This window comes from Tympanuchus pallidicinctus, unplaced genomic scaffold (genome assembly GCF_026119805.1).
Source record: "Tympanuchus pallidicinctus isolate F22 unplaced genomic scaffold, pur_lepc_1.0 scaffold8, whole genome shotgun sequence".
Lineage (NCBI taxonomy): Eukaryota > Metazoa > Chordata > Aves > Galliformes > Phasianidae > Tympanuchus > Tympanuchus pallidicinctus.
Window position 1 is genome coordinate 36,775,427 of NW_026294802.1, and position 15,501 is coordinate 36,790,927.

The following is a 15,501-nucleotide window of genomic DNA, read 5'->3' on the forward strand; positions in this document are numbered from 1 at the left end:
TTTCCAAAACTCCGCTGACAACAGAAATTGCCACATGGAGTGGGTTATGAGCTCACAGTGGCTAGGATTATCTATTTCAGAAGAAACTGAGGGAAGTTTCCAGTTTTTCTTCTTCCCCAGATTGAGCAAACACTGCTGTTTCAGTCAATCAGGATATGCCGGTCTTTCTGCAATGAGTAAATATCAAAACTAGATCTCAATCTTAAAAAGGAAGCAGAAATGTAACCAAATACAGTATATTCTTTTCACATCTCTTTTGTGTGTGAGTTTGTGTGTGTATTAAGAAGCTATCTGCCTATAGAAACAAAAACACTGAAAATTAACAGCACTGAGCAGACAGTGAAACTGCTCACAGTTCAACAAGTGCCTTTATCATCTTCTTAACTAGAGTTAAGCAGTTATCTTCCTACCTGCGAGGCTTCCAAAGAAGTAGGGTAGATGGCACTGCAGGGTCGCTCTCTGGGGGACAGGCAAGAGTTTTCTCGGGAATGCTTGTGTTTGTCAGATAACAGAGGAGAGGCTAGAACATAAATGTGTCAAGTGATTTCACACTGAAATTCAGTCATCTCAATTCTATAAGACTATTTACGACAAAGAAATCCTCAGCCACTACTAGTGCTCATTCTTGAAAAAAAAAAAAGGGCTAAATTTGATGTCTCCTGACATCATGCAAAAATTATCTAAAGATTCAGCTGTGAAACAGATCAAGAATCATTTAATTCAGTTTACCACGGGAGGACTGACCTCTTGCACTGGATGGAGCAGAACTGGTCACATTAGGTGAAGCAGAATGAGTAGAGCTCAAACTTGAGGTAGATGGACTTGGCTGTGTAAAGAAAAGATAGTGTGGTTACTACATCATACTTATTAGTTTGGAAAGAAAAAATTTAAATATATTTCACTCAAACTTTTTTTTTTTTTAATAATTGTAAAACAGATAACTAATAATTTGTTATTGATTTTTCAGCAAAACAGTGTAAAACACATTTCCTGTAACTAGACAAAAAGCTTTAGTACAGTATTAAGTAGAAATACAATTAATACATTAACATAATTACATCAGATTGCTGAACAGAAAAGTCTAGGTAAAGTCAGATAATTTTGCATAGCACATTGAATTTGTCAAAAATTCTTACTTGAAGTTTGGAAGAAACTGTTACATAAAAATTGTTCTTTGTAAGTCAAGGAGGCTAACAGCCCTTTTAAATATGTTTTTAGAATGTATCGGCAGTAACTTTTAGATTTCTGAATGAACTAACAGAAGCATTAATTCAGTAAATAACTTCACAACAAAAAAAAAGTAGTTTGAAGAATCACAGTAATTTGTACCTGCATGTTAAAAACTTCATCAGAGCTTTCTGACTGCCCAGTGATATTGCTGACTTCAGCTGAAGCTTGGGATGACAGTGATGAGGATGAATACCGATTGACAGCTGGGTAACTCAAAGGACTATTTTAAAAATAGTGAAACACAAAATGATTTACTCTAGTTGTCAATTATAATTTTTCATGTGAAAACAATACATGTTATTAATCTGCACAATTTAATCTAAATTTTCTAAAGAGGAAGAAGAGGGAAAAAAGAGACAGAAGCAGCTATTCATACGTGAAGATACTTCAGTCTGACTTTAGAGAAAGCACACACACAATAAAAGTATTCTATGGATCATCTTCCATGAGTAAAAAAATCTATCAATTTCTAGTAATTTAACTTGCCTGCGTCGTGGTATTACCCGAGCACCATCTGGACTCATAGAAACAGGTACTGAGTTTCGACAGACACGAGGACTTCCATTTGGAAAATGGATAGGGCTAGCTTGTACACAGGCAGAATATTCCTGCAAGTTGTTAAAAGAAGATTAATTGAAATGAACATTTTATTGAGTAGTTATATCTGCATTTTATCCTGCTAAGAAGTACTTGAGGGGCCTGGTGGATGAAAAGCTGTACATGAGCCAGCAGTGTGCTCTTGCATCTCAGAGGGCCAACAGTATCAAAACAGAGGTGACCAGCAGGGCAAGGGAGATGACTGTCCCCTTCTGCTCTGCCCTCACGGAGTCCCACTAGGAGTACTGCTTTCAGGGCTTTCAGCACAAGAAAGGCAGAGGCCATGAAGATGATCAGAGGGCTGGAGCACCTCTCTAGAAGAAAGGCTGAAGGAGCTGGGCTTGGAGAAGACTCCAGGGAGACCTCACTGTGGCCTTCCAGAACTTAGAGGGAGCTTATAAGCACAAAGAAGGCCAACTTTTTACATGGTCTAATAGTAATAGGACAAGGGAGATTTAGGTTAGGTGTTACAAGGAAATTCTTCAGTCAGAGGGTTTGGAACTGGGAGGTTTTTGAGGTCCCTTCCAGTCCAAACCATTCTTTTAGATTAGCCTCATCATTAGAAAAAAAATAGTTTAACTTTTTGCTGATGATACTTTCCCTGAAGTCAAATATGATTATCTAGCTGTAGGTGCCCTGTTCAATGCAGTGGAGTTGGACTAGATTACCTATAATGGTCCCTTCCAATTCTAAGAATTCTATGATTCTATGATTTTTCTCTTACTGCATGGAAAGTGAATTAACTTTCCCTATGCTCTGTGATACTGTAATTCTGTAAGATGTAATGTGGACAAATAACCAAAAGATGTCACTATTTGTTGCTTAGGAAAATTAACCACTGTTACCGCGGCTAGACTGTCTTCTGGTTCATCTGTGCACCTGCTCGTATACCTGTATTCCCAAGCTAGACTTCATCACAAAGAACTGATCCACCAGCTTTTTGTGCAAAGGCCTCATGTCCTGGGGCACAAACTTCTCATGAACAGCTAAGCCAAACTCCAGAATTTGGGCCTGTAGGAGAGTCAGGAGGAAAAAGAAGAAAAAATACATTTTAGATCTCTTTTCTTTACACTTCTATCTCTGAACAACCCAGAGAGTATCTTAGGAATCCAAACAAACAACAAAAAAAAACATAACTAAAATGCATATTAAAATAATTTGTTTGCATCCCTAAGAGACCTGTAATCAAAGCAGATCTAAAAGTCTGAGACGAAAATCAGTGACACACATATGGTACTTCTCATTTTACTTGGGCAACCCTGCCCACAGCAGGGGGTTGAATGTTTCTATGATTATATGAATTGACAACCTCTGAGTTATAAATTAAAAGAGTTAGCAATATTAACCTGTAACTTGAAAAACACTGGAATGTAACATTAATATATATTACCTAATTTAAAATGAGCTCAGTGAGTTTGCTTTTGTTTATACTATGAATATCTGTGCCTTCGTCTGATCTGACCAAAAGATATCACTAATATCACTACTCTGACCAAAAAACAAAAAAAATGGAAATTCCATCTTGCTAAATTCCAATACTCTGAACTTTTTATCCTAATCTGGCAAGAAAGCTTGACATTTCAACATGCTTCATAGAGTACAGACAGGTAAAAGTCAGTTAAAAGAGCTGAAATGCTATGATAAATTGATCAAAATAATTTGTTTCAGCATTTCCAGCCTTCTTATGCATAATTCCCCTGTTGGATAGTCTGCCAATAATCTGTATACTTATAAGCACAAAGTATAAAGACACAAAGACTCTGAATTATAATGGTTAGGTCTCTGCATCCTGACATTTTCTGAGGGATAGAGAAGATGGAAACATTCTCCTTTCATGTCTCCCAGTGAAAAATTCTAAATCTTTTCCTTTGGTTTATTCATTGTCTCTTAAAAAGAGACTATTTTAAGTTTAATCATTTGGCTTATTGCATAAGCAAATCAATATCTGGGGATAATTTTATAATCATCTTGCTTTGCTGAAACAAATGTAAACAAAGAGTAAAATAAATAATAATTAAGAAACCCAGTGGCTGTTTTATAACATAATCAAATTCTAGAACCTGATTCATACACAGTTCATTTATTTTTAATTTCAAAAATTTTGGTAGTGAATTCTACAGGAATATTCATAATGTCAGGACTACAATAAATAGGAAAACGAAGAAATAACAGAATAATTATTTAGTGCATAAAAATTCAATTCTGTGATTATATCACCTGGTGTTTATTTTAGTGCCCAACCAAACAGGCAATTGTTGTTAGTGCTATTAGATATCTTACACTGTGTGTGCGTTCTCATATACTAAACACTATAGTAAAAATGATGTTTATTCTGTCCTAGTGGTAAAATGCAGTGTACAAATATTTGTTTAAGCCAAACCATTTGCTGAGAATACTGTTTATTCTGCAGTAGTACTAAAATACATTGTGCACATATTTGCATATGATCAGCACTGTACAAAAATTTGCCTCTTGTTCAACTTTTAATTTATAATAGTTTGAAGTGTTTAAGAGGGACAGAAAGAACTAGGGAGAATATATTAACATGATCTGGAAACATGCTTATATACGAAGCTTCTATTTGCAAACTAATTCAGAAAATACTGGAGACTACTAAGCAGTTAGTAAACTGTGCAACCTGATGTAGCGAGCTTACTTTGGCAGGGGGGTTGGACTCTATGATCTCTGGAGATCCCTTCCAACCCCTACAGTTCTGTGATTCTGTAACCTCTGAAATTTTGTACTTTATTTTGGGACACATCATTTCAGCTAGAACAGCTGAGAGGGTGACCTAGCCAGGATTTTTCACCACTTTACCTGCTCAAGCATCAGCTCCCTCAAGCGTGTAATCTTCTCTCCATCTTCTGGATGGTTCAAAACATATTCTTTGACAAAGAATGCCTAAATTAAAACAACAAAAAAAACAAAAACAAACAAACAAAAAAATCACAAAATAACAAAGCAAGTAGAAACAAATCTAGTTTTTTGTTTTTTGTTTTTGTTTTTTAACCAACAGTTTCTTCATTGTATTTTTGAAACAAAAGCTCTTTTTGCAACGCTAAACAAGTGGTTTTTCATTTCCACACTGGTGGAGAATATGAATGAATAAAATGGAGCCCTTCTTGAAGTGGAATTCAACCAGTTGTTCAATATCCTGGACAGATCCTGAATCAAATCTGGAAACTGGCAAATCACAGATGAAATGAAGCAAAGATTACCTTAAATAAATATCTCTCTCCCACTGATTGTGAACTAGGAGTTTCAAATAATTGCAAAGAGTTAGAGAAGCCTTTTCATACTAGGAGGTTTGCTATCATTTAAATACAAAGATACCGCAAGGACAGCATGGAATTGTAAGCTACTATATGTATCAAAACCATGCCAGTATTGTGAGAGCATTTCTCACAGTATCCTATACACTCTTATAATTAATATTTGAAAGAACTCATGATGATATTGATTTCAGAAAGCCACACTTTTTCACTTCAGGAGCATCTGACAAACAATATTTGAGTGTGTTACATGACTTTCCATCCCACTTCTAGTGCTCTAATTGTACCAGTCATAATACCCTGAAATCATTTTTATCTACCAGCCATGGCCTGGATATAGCAGTCACTTTTTTGTTCACACTTGCATTTTAGCATGGTACCTATCCTATCCCGCAAGGGGACTGTACTCAATTTACAACTCTGCTTAGCTCTATTCCATATAGAAAATACCCAGCAGCTCATTTGAGAGATTTACAGACTTCCTCAGATGTGCCTTTGTCACAGAAGATCCCCATTTACATACACAGTTTTCTCTCCATAGAGTTGAAAGGATAATAGTGGCTGCTTTGTGCTGTTTCCCACTTGTCTTAGTGATTCACTTGTATAGCCCTTACAAGGCCCTCCAACCAATTTCAGCTATTAAAATTTTTGCTGTGCATAATGATTTGTAAATATAGGCAACAGTGGAGCTGGAGATTAAAATACCCCTTTCTCTGACAGATCCAAAATTTCATGCTGTGGCAACTCATGAGACCTGTCTAGAAAATGCTGATACTGTAGCAAAGAATATTTATTTTACATGGCTCTCTCACTGCAGATAAGTCAGTTTGAAGTCTTATAGGTTTAAATTGCAAAAAGGAGCCCTCTGATACTGCTTGCTAAATTCTCATATCCCAAACTTCTGACAGCTGCTTTATTTCCCCCTCATCTGAAAATCTTGATGTGTTTTCAATATTGAGCAGGTGGTGTCCCAGTAGTTTTGGGCTGAGATTTATACAGAACTGCAAGAACTGTAGAATGAGTCAGAGATGTAATAATTTCAGCAAAATCCCCAGTATTTTAAGAGGAAAAAAATAATCAGAATTCAATTAAATCTAGTAAGTCCTGGAGCCCATGTTTTCCAATAATTTAACATGAAAGTGCTTCTACTCAGTTCCAAACACATGCAAAGTAATTAAAAGAAAAATACGTTATAGCACAAAGTGCAGTGTAAGAGGTGTTAGTTAATGAGCACGAAACATACTTCATGCTTTTTAGCATAAAGCATACAGAAAGACATTGCATAAGAGCTACCACTTCTCTAGATTTTCCTAGGAAGTACTAAAAGCAGTGAATGAAAGGGTAGCTCTAATATCAGCCAAGTTACTGCACAATTGGAGACAACCCCTTTTTATTATCAGGAGAAAAGACGGGGAAGAAAAAAAGCAGAATCAAGAAGGTAGCAGTTGACCAAAAGGGATTATTTGCTGGATCTTTTACTTTTTTAAACTGGGAAAGTTGCCAAAAGGGAAATAAAGCATCTGTAAAGACACAGTCACTTACCTCACGACCACATATTTGGTGAAACATATATGTTGTAATGTCCTATCTTAGATGCACAGCCAAAGAGAGAGAAGAGGGGGGTACAGGACAAAGGGGAATAAAAAGCTACAAATGAAGACTATCTAGGAGACAAAGAATTGTAGCTAAGAACAGTAAAAAGAATGGAATGAGCTAGAACCTTCAGTATGCTCCTGAATAATGGAGAACTATGCAGACACGTCTAGCCAGCTCAGATGAAATTCATCTATAGTGCTAATTCAAATTGTCAAACTATGTCAGACATAGCTCTGACATGTCTATATTGCTCCAGCAACTCCATCTGCGGTGCTTTGTTTTGCTAAATAAGCTTTGTTGTCAGTTTTCTTTAAAGGCAGCTGGGAGACACCAAATATAGTATTTCTTTACCTTAGCTCCACAGCTTTCATAAATGCTGCAGTATTAACGACAGTTTCTAACACTATAGCAGAATGAATCTCTTGTAGTTTAACTCAAATGCAGCTTTATCAAATTTACTTCTGCTGAATGAACAACAAATTTTACAGCCTTTAAGACAAGCGGGTGGTTATTCAACTTGAAATTTTCAGTGGAAAAGGCACAAGTAGCTAATTCAAGTATTTCAAATGACTACTGTGAAAAACTGTGAGATCAAGCCAGGCTGAGAAAAATAGCCCTCCTTTCTTTTTATTGCTATTTCAAAATCGCACAAGTTTGTGAAAATACAACATCCCCAAAATTTAAGCTTTTCTTAAGATGATTGAGAGATTATGATAACCAGGCACAGATTCTGGCGTCAAATCTAGCACTGAGATAGAAGTTTGGATATTTTACAAGTATAGCAGTTACAGCTCACTAGATTTTTCCAGAAAACAGTTCTCCTCTAGAATATGGAAGGGCAGAAGAATAAGGATACAGAAAAATGATTCCATAAGATAAATATATTTGTTGTTATGAATTATTTCTCTTAAATCAGAACATCATCTCACAAAAGGAAATGTGCTGGTCAGCCAGAAGTATCTCCTTACTTGGGTTGGTTTGTACATATTACAGCAATATAGTTAGAACTGACTACTTCTTAAGAAAGATAATAAAGAAAAGCACTAACCACTAAAGAATACAAGGTGAATGTTACTGTTCTCATCACTGGAGTATATTTATGACATTATCTGCAGCAAAACAGTTGTTCCCATAAAGCTATATATATTTAACATCAGCTCACACCTAAACTGCAATATAAATGCCATTAAATGTATAATTTATAATAGTTTCTATCCTCAATTCATACAGAATTTATCAGTTCAGAGAAATAATTAGAAAGAAACAGTCCTGTAAAAGATTTTTTATAAACACAACATAAATTGCTCACCTCTTGGTATCTAGTAACACCACCATTAACCGCTGCATCAATGACCCCATTTAGACACATTGTGAGAGGGTTAATGTTTTGCATCTGTCGAGTTTGACACTGACTGATCAGTGTTCTCAGTTGCTGGTTCTTATTTTCTAAGACTTCAATGGCATTCTCAAGGGGACTCATTTCCACCTGAAAGGGTGGTGAGGAAAATCAGTTAAAAGATGAACTATATTAAAGGTGATTTTTTTTGTTGAATTCTAAACCTGAAAATAACATTATTCTATGTTGTAGTATAACATGGCAGAAAGATTTGTTTTTCAACGAAACAAATATCTGAACAGAGAGACATCAGGTAATCAAGGGCCAAAGCAAAGAACCCTCTCTAGCAGGTTAATTATCTGACCCTGGGAGATTGCTCAGCATCTGCTACAAAACACATACTTCAGCATGTGGTGAAATTTGGGATGAGAAGTTTTTGTGAATTGTCCTTGGTAACTCTCCTTAATTAGAGGGGAGGTCAGAGACTGCTTCATTGCACTTAAGGACACAGAGCAAAGCTTAAGCATGGGTGAGGTAGTTCTCATACCCAACTTACAATATAGTCAACAGCTAGATGGTATGGATGAGAAGTTGGAATGTAAGCTTTGATGATAATCGAGTTACAGTCAAGGGCAATCATTGAACAGGATGTGCCTGTCTTCCAGAGCGTGAGGAAGCTCTACTCACTGTTGGCATGAACTGCAGGAAACGCAGAGAGATGGGAAGAGGGCCTGTAGTTGGCATAACTTACCAAAATATTAAAGCACAAATATGAGTCCTCATCTAGTACGTGCCCAGAAAAAAATATGAGAATTAGCTATAGGAAATGGTGACTATAATGGTAATACAGTAACTGGGGTGGTTCTTCTATATTCCAATTTCAGTGTAATAATTCGTTTGAAGGTCTGTGTAAGGTCTTTGTGGAAGTCAACTAACAAAATTTTGTGTTGCACACATTTATTTTTTTAATTTTTAACTAAATTACTTTTTTTTGTTTTCTGCAAGACAGTTCAGTTTTACAACAGTAGCCCTGTAATTAATGGGATTTTTGTTAAGAATATCTTTAATAGGAAGGGAAGAAAATTACAGGTGTTTTGTTCTCTGGCTCAACAACTGACCAATTTTTTCAGAGATTTTTATACTATGAGCACTCCTTAGAATACATTTGGAAAGTATTTAAAGATTTTTGAAGAAATAAAACAAGGAATGAGAAGAAATTACAATGTGTCAGTAAAAGATTGCTACATTAGACCCTATTCCTACAAGATCTGTGTAGGCATGCTTCCATGGGCACGCTGAGAAGTGACAATTTCAACAGAGCCCTAGGTAGAAATAGTGATATACCCACATGGCATTTATTACAGTACAGGGAATGGAGAATACTTACATTTCAGGAACGCTAAAAGACACATTAAACTACAGATATTCTAAGTATTAAATTTTATGCTGAAAGAAGTAATTTGTTCACAATAAGTATTGGCTTTTACTGAGTTCTGGCTGCCCATTATTGTTCATGGCTTCTTTTTTTCTCACCTGTTTAAATGAACCATAAATCTGGTTTCCTTGTAATACTTTATGGGATAAGAGAAACTGGACAACTCAAAATACTTTGTAAATAACTTTGTTGTAGTCGGCTTCAAAACTTGCACAAATAAATTACATCTGGCCAATTAATCTTAAGGTTGTTTTCCAATAAGGTATGGATGCAGAAGTAAAGCAACACAATACAGATTGCAATCAGTCTTATACTCACTACTTCACGTTTTTCCACTTCAAACCAACGAGAGATTCCAGGTAAACTCTGCACCAAGATCAGCGTAGTTCTCTCCACCCACAAGCTCTGCAATATACAAAATCAATTTATTTCCATAATTTACTTCTAGAAGTTTTTTGACTATTCCCAATTTTCTTTGTAAATAAATTCACTTAACAAACAGCGTACATAAAGGAAAAAAAAAAAAACCCAAAAAACTAATATCCAGGAATCTATTGAAATGTCCATTGCAGAAGCCTACAATTTTCATGTTTCTCAGAACTTTCTCAACGAAGCAGTCATTTCTGCCACTTCTCAACTCTTACACAGATGGTATTATTCTATATTATTGTCTCTGAGACAAGCTGTAAGTTCAAAGGTACTTTTTAGTTTCTATGTCACAGGAATGGAACATTATGCTATATCTTAGTCAAAACTGTCATTCCTCTGCTCTCAGTGGAGGGAATTTTTGGTAATCCTATCTATACCACAGAAGATTAACTTAGCAGTGTTTACCTGTCTACCTTATAGGCTTCTCTGGAGAAGGCTGCTCTCCTTTCTGCAGTTCTGCCTTCGATGTATCATCAAAGTGAAAAAAAAAGCAGGTATTTTTTGCTCCCCTATCATCATATACAGAAAGACTTTGCAGCTCCTATATAACTATTACAGGAATTTTAACTAAAATGAAGAGTAAAAGAGTCAAATTTGACCTACCGTTTCCTTTAGAGAATTTGTCAGAACACACTCAGATCAATAACACAGCTATAACTGATGTTTTAAATAAATCCTTAGGTCTTGTAGTTTGGGAAACTGTGTGGTACTCTACCTTGAACTCATTCTCCTTGTCCTTGGTACCTTTGTGAAATGGCCTGTCATATCGGAATCGCCAGATGTGATTTACTTTGTAAAAACTCTTGATGTTATCTGGAATGCCATCTCTCTGCAGGACCTCTTGATTTTCTGGTATTGGTGTCACAGCATAGATCTGCAAGTCTGTATGTAAAGAGTTAAGGCTATTCCACGTCACTGAAATTAGCAAAGCACATTGCCTCCTGAAATGTGACAGAATAAAAATTGTTTTCAAAGTCTGTATCATTAAATGCTTCTAGAATACTAATGGCTTAGGAAATTAACTTCAGGCATTTTTTAATTATTTGGGATTTGTTTGGGTGTTTTGTTGTTTTTTTTTTTGTTGTTTTTTTTTTTTTGGTGTTTTTTGTTTTTTGTTTTTGAAATCTCTTATTTAAAAAAAAAAAAAAAGAGAGAGAGAGAGAAATAGAGCTACTTACATGTAATAGCATATGGAAGAAAAGAATTTAATTAAATATATTCTTATATACTGGATGTCATGCCATGCCGGCATTATATTTTATTGTAAGAACTTGAGTTATTGTAACTTGAACTGAAACACCATTATCAAAGCAATGGGAATTCCATGAGCATTTTTGGTTGAAGTAAGAATCTTAATAATCAAGAAATTTTGAACAAAACCAAGAATTATGCGAAAATAAGTCTGAACAAAACAGAGTGAGTGGGACAAATTGCAGGGGACTTCTTACCTACCATTTAAGTGGAAGCTGATAGTTATTGAAATTGGTTATAGAGGTACCTACATTTTTAAAAAACTAGACAATTAAGTGGCATGGGTTTGTGATTATGCGGATACACTGCGCTTCTGCCTGAAAGATTGTCTCATCTGGTTGATTTGCATGTTGCATAGCAATGGCATGTGGGAACTCATTCAACATTCGCTGCTGGAAGGCCTCCAGTCTTTCGTAGTCATGTCCTCGGCAAACAAATTCCTTATTCTGAGAAAAAATATGAAAAAAAACAAGAGCAAATTATGCAAAAATGAATGGGTATCATTAAATAGATTTAAACACACAGTCTGAAATACACTTTAAGGGCAATTTTTACGTCATTTTATCACGAAGAAGGAAAAAGATAAGAATCAAGAGGCCAGGAGAAAATAAGAAATCTAGATGAAGGAATATTTACTATATTCCATTGTTTTCCTGAAGCATGAACACAAGTTTTACATGAGCTTTCTGGATCTGAAGCACTCACTGGAACTTGTCCCCAACTGTGGTGCTGCTGAGGGCTTCTTATAGGTTTGAAATAAATGAAATAACCATTTTTCTAAAAATAATATCTAATGAACTTTATTTTTACATCTATATTAGAAAACTCTCAAAAGTCATTACTACTGTGTTCCCCTGAAGCTGATTTAGATAGAAATTGTAGCTTTCCTTATAGTATCTTTACAAGGGACAGAAAGCACTGAAGTCTTCCATGGAAGCTGCTATAAGAAACCAACTGCAATACTGCTAGTGTGCAACCAGAAATAACATTTGAAAGCTTTCCTCTGAAGCTTTATTTTTTATTCCTTCAATGGCAAATATACCAGACTTTCTAAAAAAAAGTACAAACTGCTCAAATTGCTTTCCCTCCAAAAATTGAATCTAATGTAGTTAAGTTTTGAGGTGCTCCTTGTTGGTGCAGGAAGCATAAATATGTTCTTTACTAGTGTCATGTATGTTTAACTTGGAAAATGCATCAGTACTTTCTGTGCAGATGTATAAGCAGTGAAAGACTTACAGGTCTGAAAATACAGCATTCCTGTACAGACTTTTTCCAGTACTTTTACTGTATTGGTTGAAGCAGTTTTTTAGGAACATCAGACATTATATCCTTTCTAATTAACAATTTCAAATTGGTTTCTCCAGAAGATATATACAGACAACAACAAAAACTATGCCGACAAGACTGTTGTTCTATAAGGATTTAAATGGATACATTCATTCTATATTTACAATTTGGAATTTGCAACTTTCCCAGACACAAAGAAAAATTTGGCTTTTTAGGCCTCCTCTATACAGAGGTGGTTCCATCATCACTTATTTGAATTACTACAGAAAGGGGAGCTTGGATTATGACTGCAGTGGCTCCACAAATAAGACGGATTCTGCTCTCTTCCCAAGGTGACAGTCAGTGTAGCTAAACCACTGCAGACTGTGGAAGAGGGGAACAGAATAACAAAAATAAAATTTTCAGGGGCACTTTGGTAGCTTCAGAATCTAAGATTAATGTTCAAGAGTAACTTCATATATCTTGTCAGCTTTACTATACTAATAAACAATGGAAGTCAGCATGCTGAATTTCCAGCTCACTTTAAAAAGTGAGATTGAGAATGTAATTCCTTCAGTGCTGAGTTACTGATTGTCCAACTGCCAAATGACACTTCTTTGGATAGCTGCCTTCTGAGCAGCCACCAGCAGAAACAGAACAATGGGAACAGGCTACCATGAAGACAGTGATCAGTGGAATACTTCAGGTGCATGGTTTCCAACACAAACTAAAATCTTAAGCCTATGTGGGACTCTAGAAGCCTATCATTTGTCTTTCTGTTAGATAAAACCTTTTCTTGCCCTTGATAACATGAGGATATCATATTTACCACAGAGAATTCCCTGCTTCTCATAGAACTTATATGGGTATGATAAAATTCTCAGGTAGAGAAAGTAATTATGAAAAACATCACAAGTGCCAGAATTACTCAATTTGGTTAATTTTCAATTCACTTACTCTCAAGAAGAATGGAAACTTTTTCCCATAAAATCCAACTCTGAAAAACTCTGGCTCCAAACGCTGTTGATCCATAATTTTATCATACAAAGATGCTTCCATCATCTGATTGAGATTAAAAGAAATGCAATTAGTGTTCTTTGAAAACATATTTTTACCTTAAGCTGTCACGAAACACAAGGTGTTTTGATGCACTGCTCTGGAGTACTGCAATTACAGTGTATCTCTGAGTAAAAGCAAGGAGCCATTTTCAAAACAGTCATGTTCAAATCATACCAGTTTCCAGTGATTTCAGTGTCTAACGTGAGTTTCTTGAAAAGTCTCATGATAGTAACTATATCACTTTTATCAATATTTCCCATTTTTATTTTAATCAAAACATTAGCACAAAGTCATCTTTATGTCAAAGTCTTTTTTTCTAATTATGAGATTTCACAAAAAAATTCCCTGTTCATACTTTTTTTAATGCTTTGGAAAAAAAAGCATGATGCCCATTTCAGCTCATGTAAAAAGCTATTTAATGTGTATGTGATATATGCTGAGTTTATATGGCTATGAGAAATCCCCTAGTCCTCCTTTTTGGGTTAAAACTTAGGTGGCACAGATATAGTAGAAAGATACCTACTAATGCAAGCACAGAACTTGTTAAATACAATTAATTAAATGTGCATAAATAACTTTGTTAATATGATGACAGCCATTTTTTGTTCTTGCCTACAGCATTCTGCCATTGAATTATCTAAATACATACACAAAGTAAAGCAGATCATAAGGAGTGTTATAGTTATTGTATTGTGACTGTGTCATAAAAGACTCCTTTTGTCTATATGAATTAAGCAGATCATATTTTTATGCAATATATAGATTAGCAAAGTTGTATGTTGCTTGTTGCAAGGTGTTTGTTTCCAATTACAACTGCAAAGATATTAACTAAGGACTGCATAGAGCACATTCCTTGGACAAACGATAGGAAATCAACAAAACTGCATTGATAGATACATTTTTGCATGAGCATGTGTACAAAGGGAGCGCTGTACAGGTACAAACACTACAAGATCACTTCTTTTTATACACTTCAGCTTACACCTCTTTCTATAATCTGTTACAGAAAACAAGTACAAGCTTTAAAAAAAGTGTTTTCAAATGGAACAGTGGCAAATTTAGGTTTCCAGGTAACATTTTACATTCCAAACGAAAAAAGCTTTTTGATCTATGATTGATGAAAAGTACTTATGTACGTTACCCTCATCTTGCTAAGGTTTCTGTAGTCATAGTAGCTCTCATACTGTTCAGCAATTTTCCTGCATAAAATAATGCCATTTTCCCAACACTGCAAGCAAGTAAAAGATGTTTAGTAATTTCACAACTGTTTGACAATTCATGACTTATTCGTGAAGTCTGTTCTTTCTACACCAGTTCATACTTCCAGTATGGAAATGAAAATAACTGAACATATTGTTCATTAGACATACAAATAGCTGTTAATACTGATGAATTATTTGTTGGATCTGTTTGGAGACTTATTTGATATATGATTCTTACAGGACAATCACTGCAGAAGATATAAGTAATCATCTATTTGATAATACTTTTAAGACTGATTCACTGACTCAAATGGATACGAACTTCATATTTTAAAATCTTAAATTTTAAAAATCTGTTCCTCTTAACATATCCTCCTTAATTTTTCTTGTTTGGAATATTTTATTGCACAATATGATTAAAACTATAAACTGATCAGAGAATTTTCTGGGGAAAAAACAATCATCAACATCACTTTAAAAGCATTTCCAAGGCTTATACTGCCTATATTGTCATATACCTATACTATAGGTATTATATAATATATATTATACTACCTATGCAAAATTGCACTGAATTGCCTGTTCATCCCTGAGATAAATAATCACACAAAGGGTATACAAAATTTTAAACTACAGGATAATTGCTCTTGCATAATTCAGAATAAGCATTCTCAGAGATGACAATGAACTGTGACCTCCCCAAAATGCTCTCTTTTTAGAGATTCTGCAGTTGATATTCAAAATGACACACTGCAATTTAGGAGATGCAAACAGTTCTTATAATCCAGACGCTTGGAATGTTATTCCTCACTTGGTCACTCAGTGAAT

At 35.1% G+C, this 15,501-nt stretch overlaps 1 protein-coding gene across 4 annotated transcripts in view; it reads right to left on the reverse strand.

Annotated features, from left to right (window-relative positions):
* Positions 1–15,501, reverse strand: part of DOCK4 (dedicator of cytokinesis 4) — a 237,533-nt gene that overhangs the window by 14,017 nt on the left and 208,015 nt on the right. For all 4 annotated transcript variants that reach the window (XM_052667945.1, XM_052667946.1, XM_052667943.1 and 1 more), the window contains 12 exons: positions 14,613–14,699; positions 13,370–13,474; positions 11,451–11,592; positions 10,611–10,777; positions 9,785–9,871; positions 8,005–8,181; positions 4,645–4,728; positions 2,719–2,838; positions 1,717–1,838; positions 1,330–1,450; positions 745–826; positions 411–520 (listed from right to left, as the gene is read on the reverse strand). In XM_052667945.1, coding sequence (XP_052523905.1) covers positions 411–520; positions 745–826; positions 1,330–1,450; positions 1,717–1,838; positions 2,719–2,838; positions 4,645–4,728; positions 8,005–8,181; positions 9,785–9,871; positions 10,611–10,777; positions 11,451–11,592; positions 13,370–13,474; positions 14,613–14,699 — 1,404 coding nt within the window. The remainder of the gene's footprint in view (positions 1–410; positions 521–744; positions 827–1,329; positions 1,451–1,716; positions 1,839–2,718; positions 2,839–4,644; positions 4,729–8,004; positions 8,182–9,784; positions 9,872–10,610; positions 10,778–11,450; positions 11,593–13,369; positions 13,475–14,612; positions 14,700–15,501) is intronic.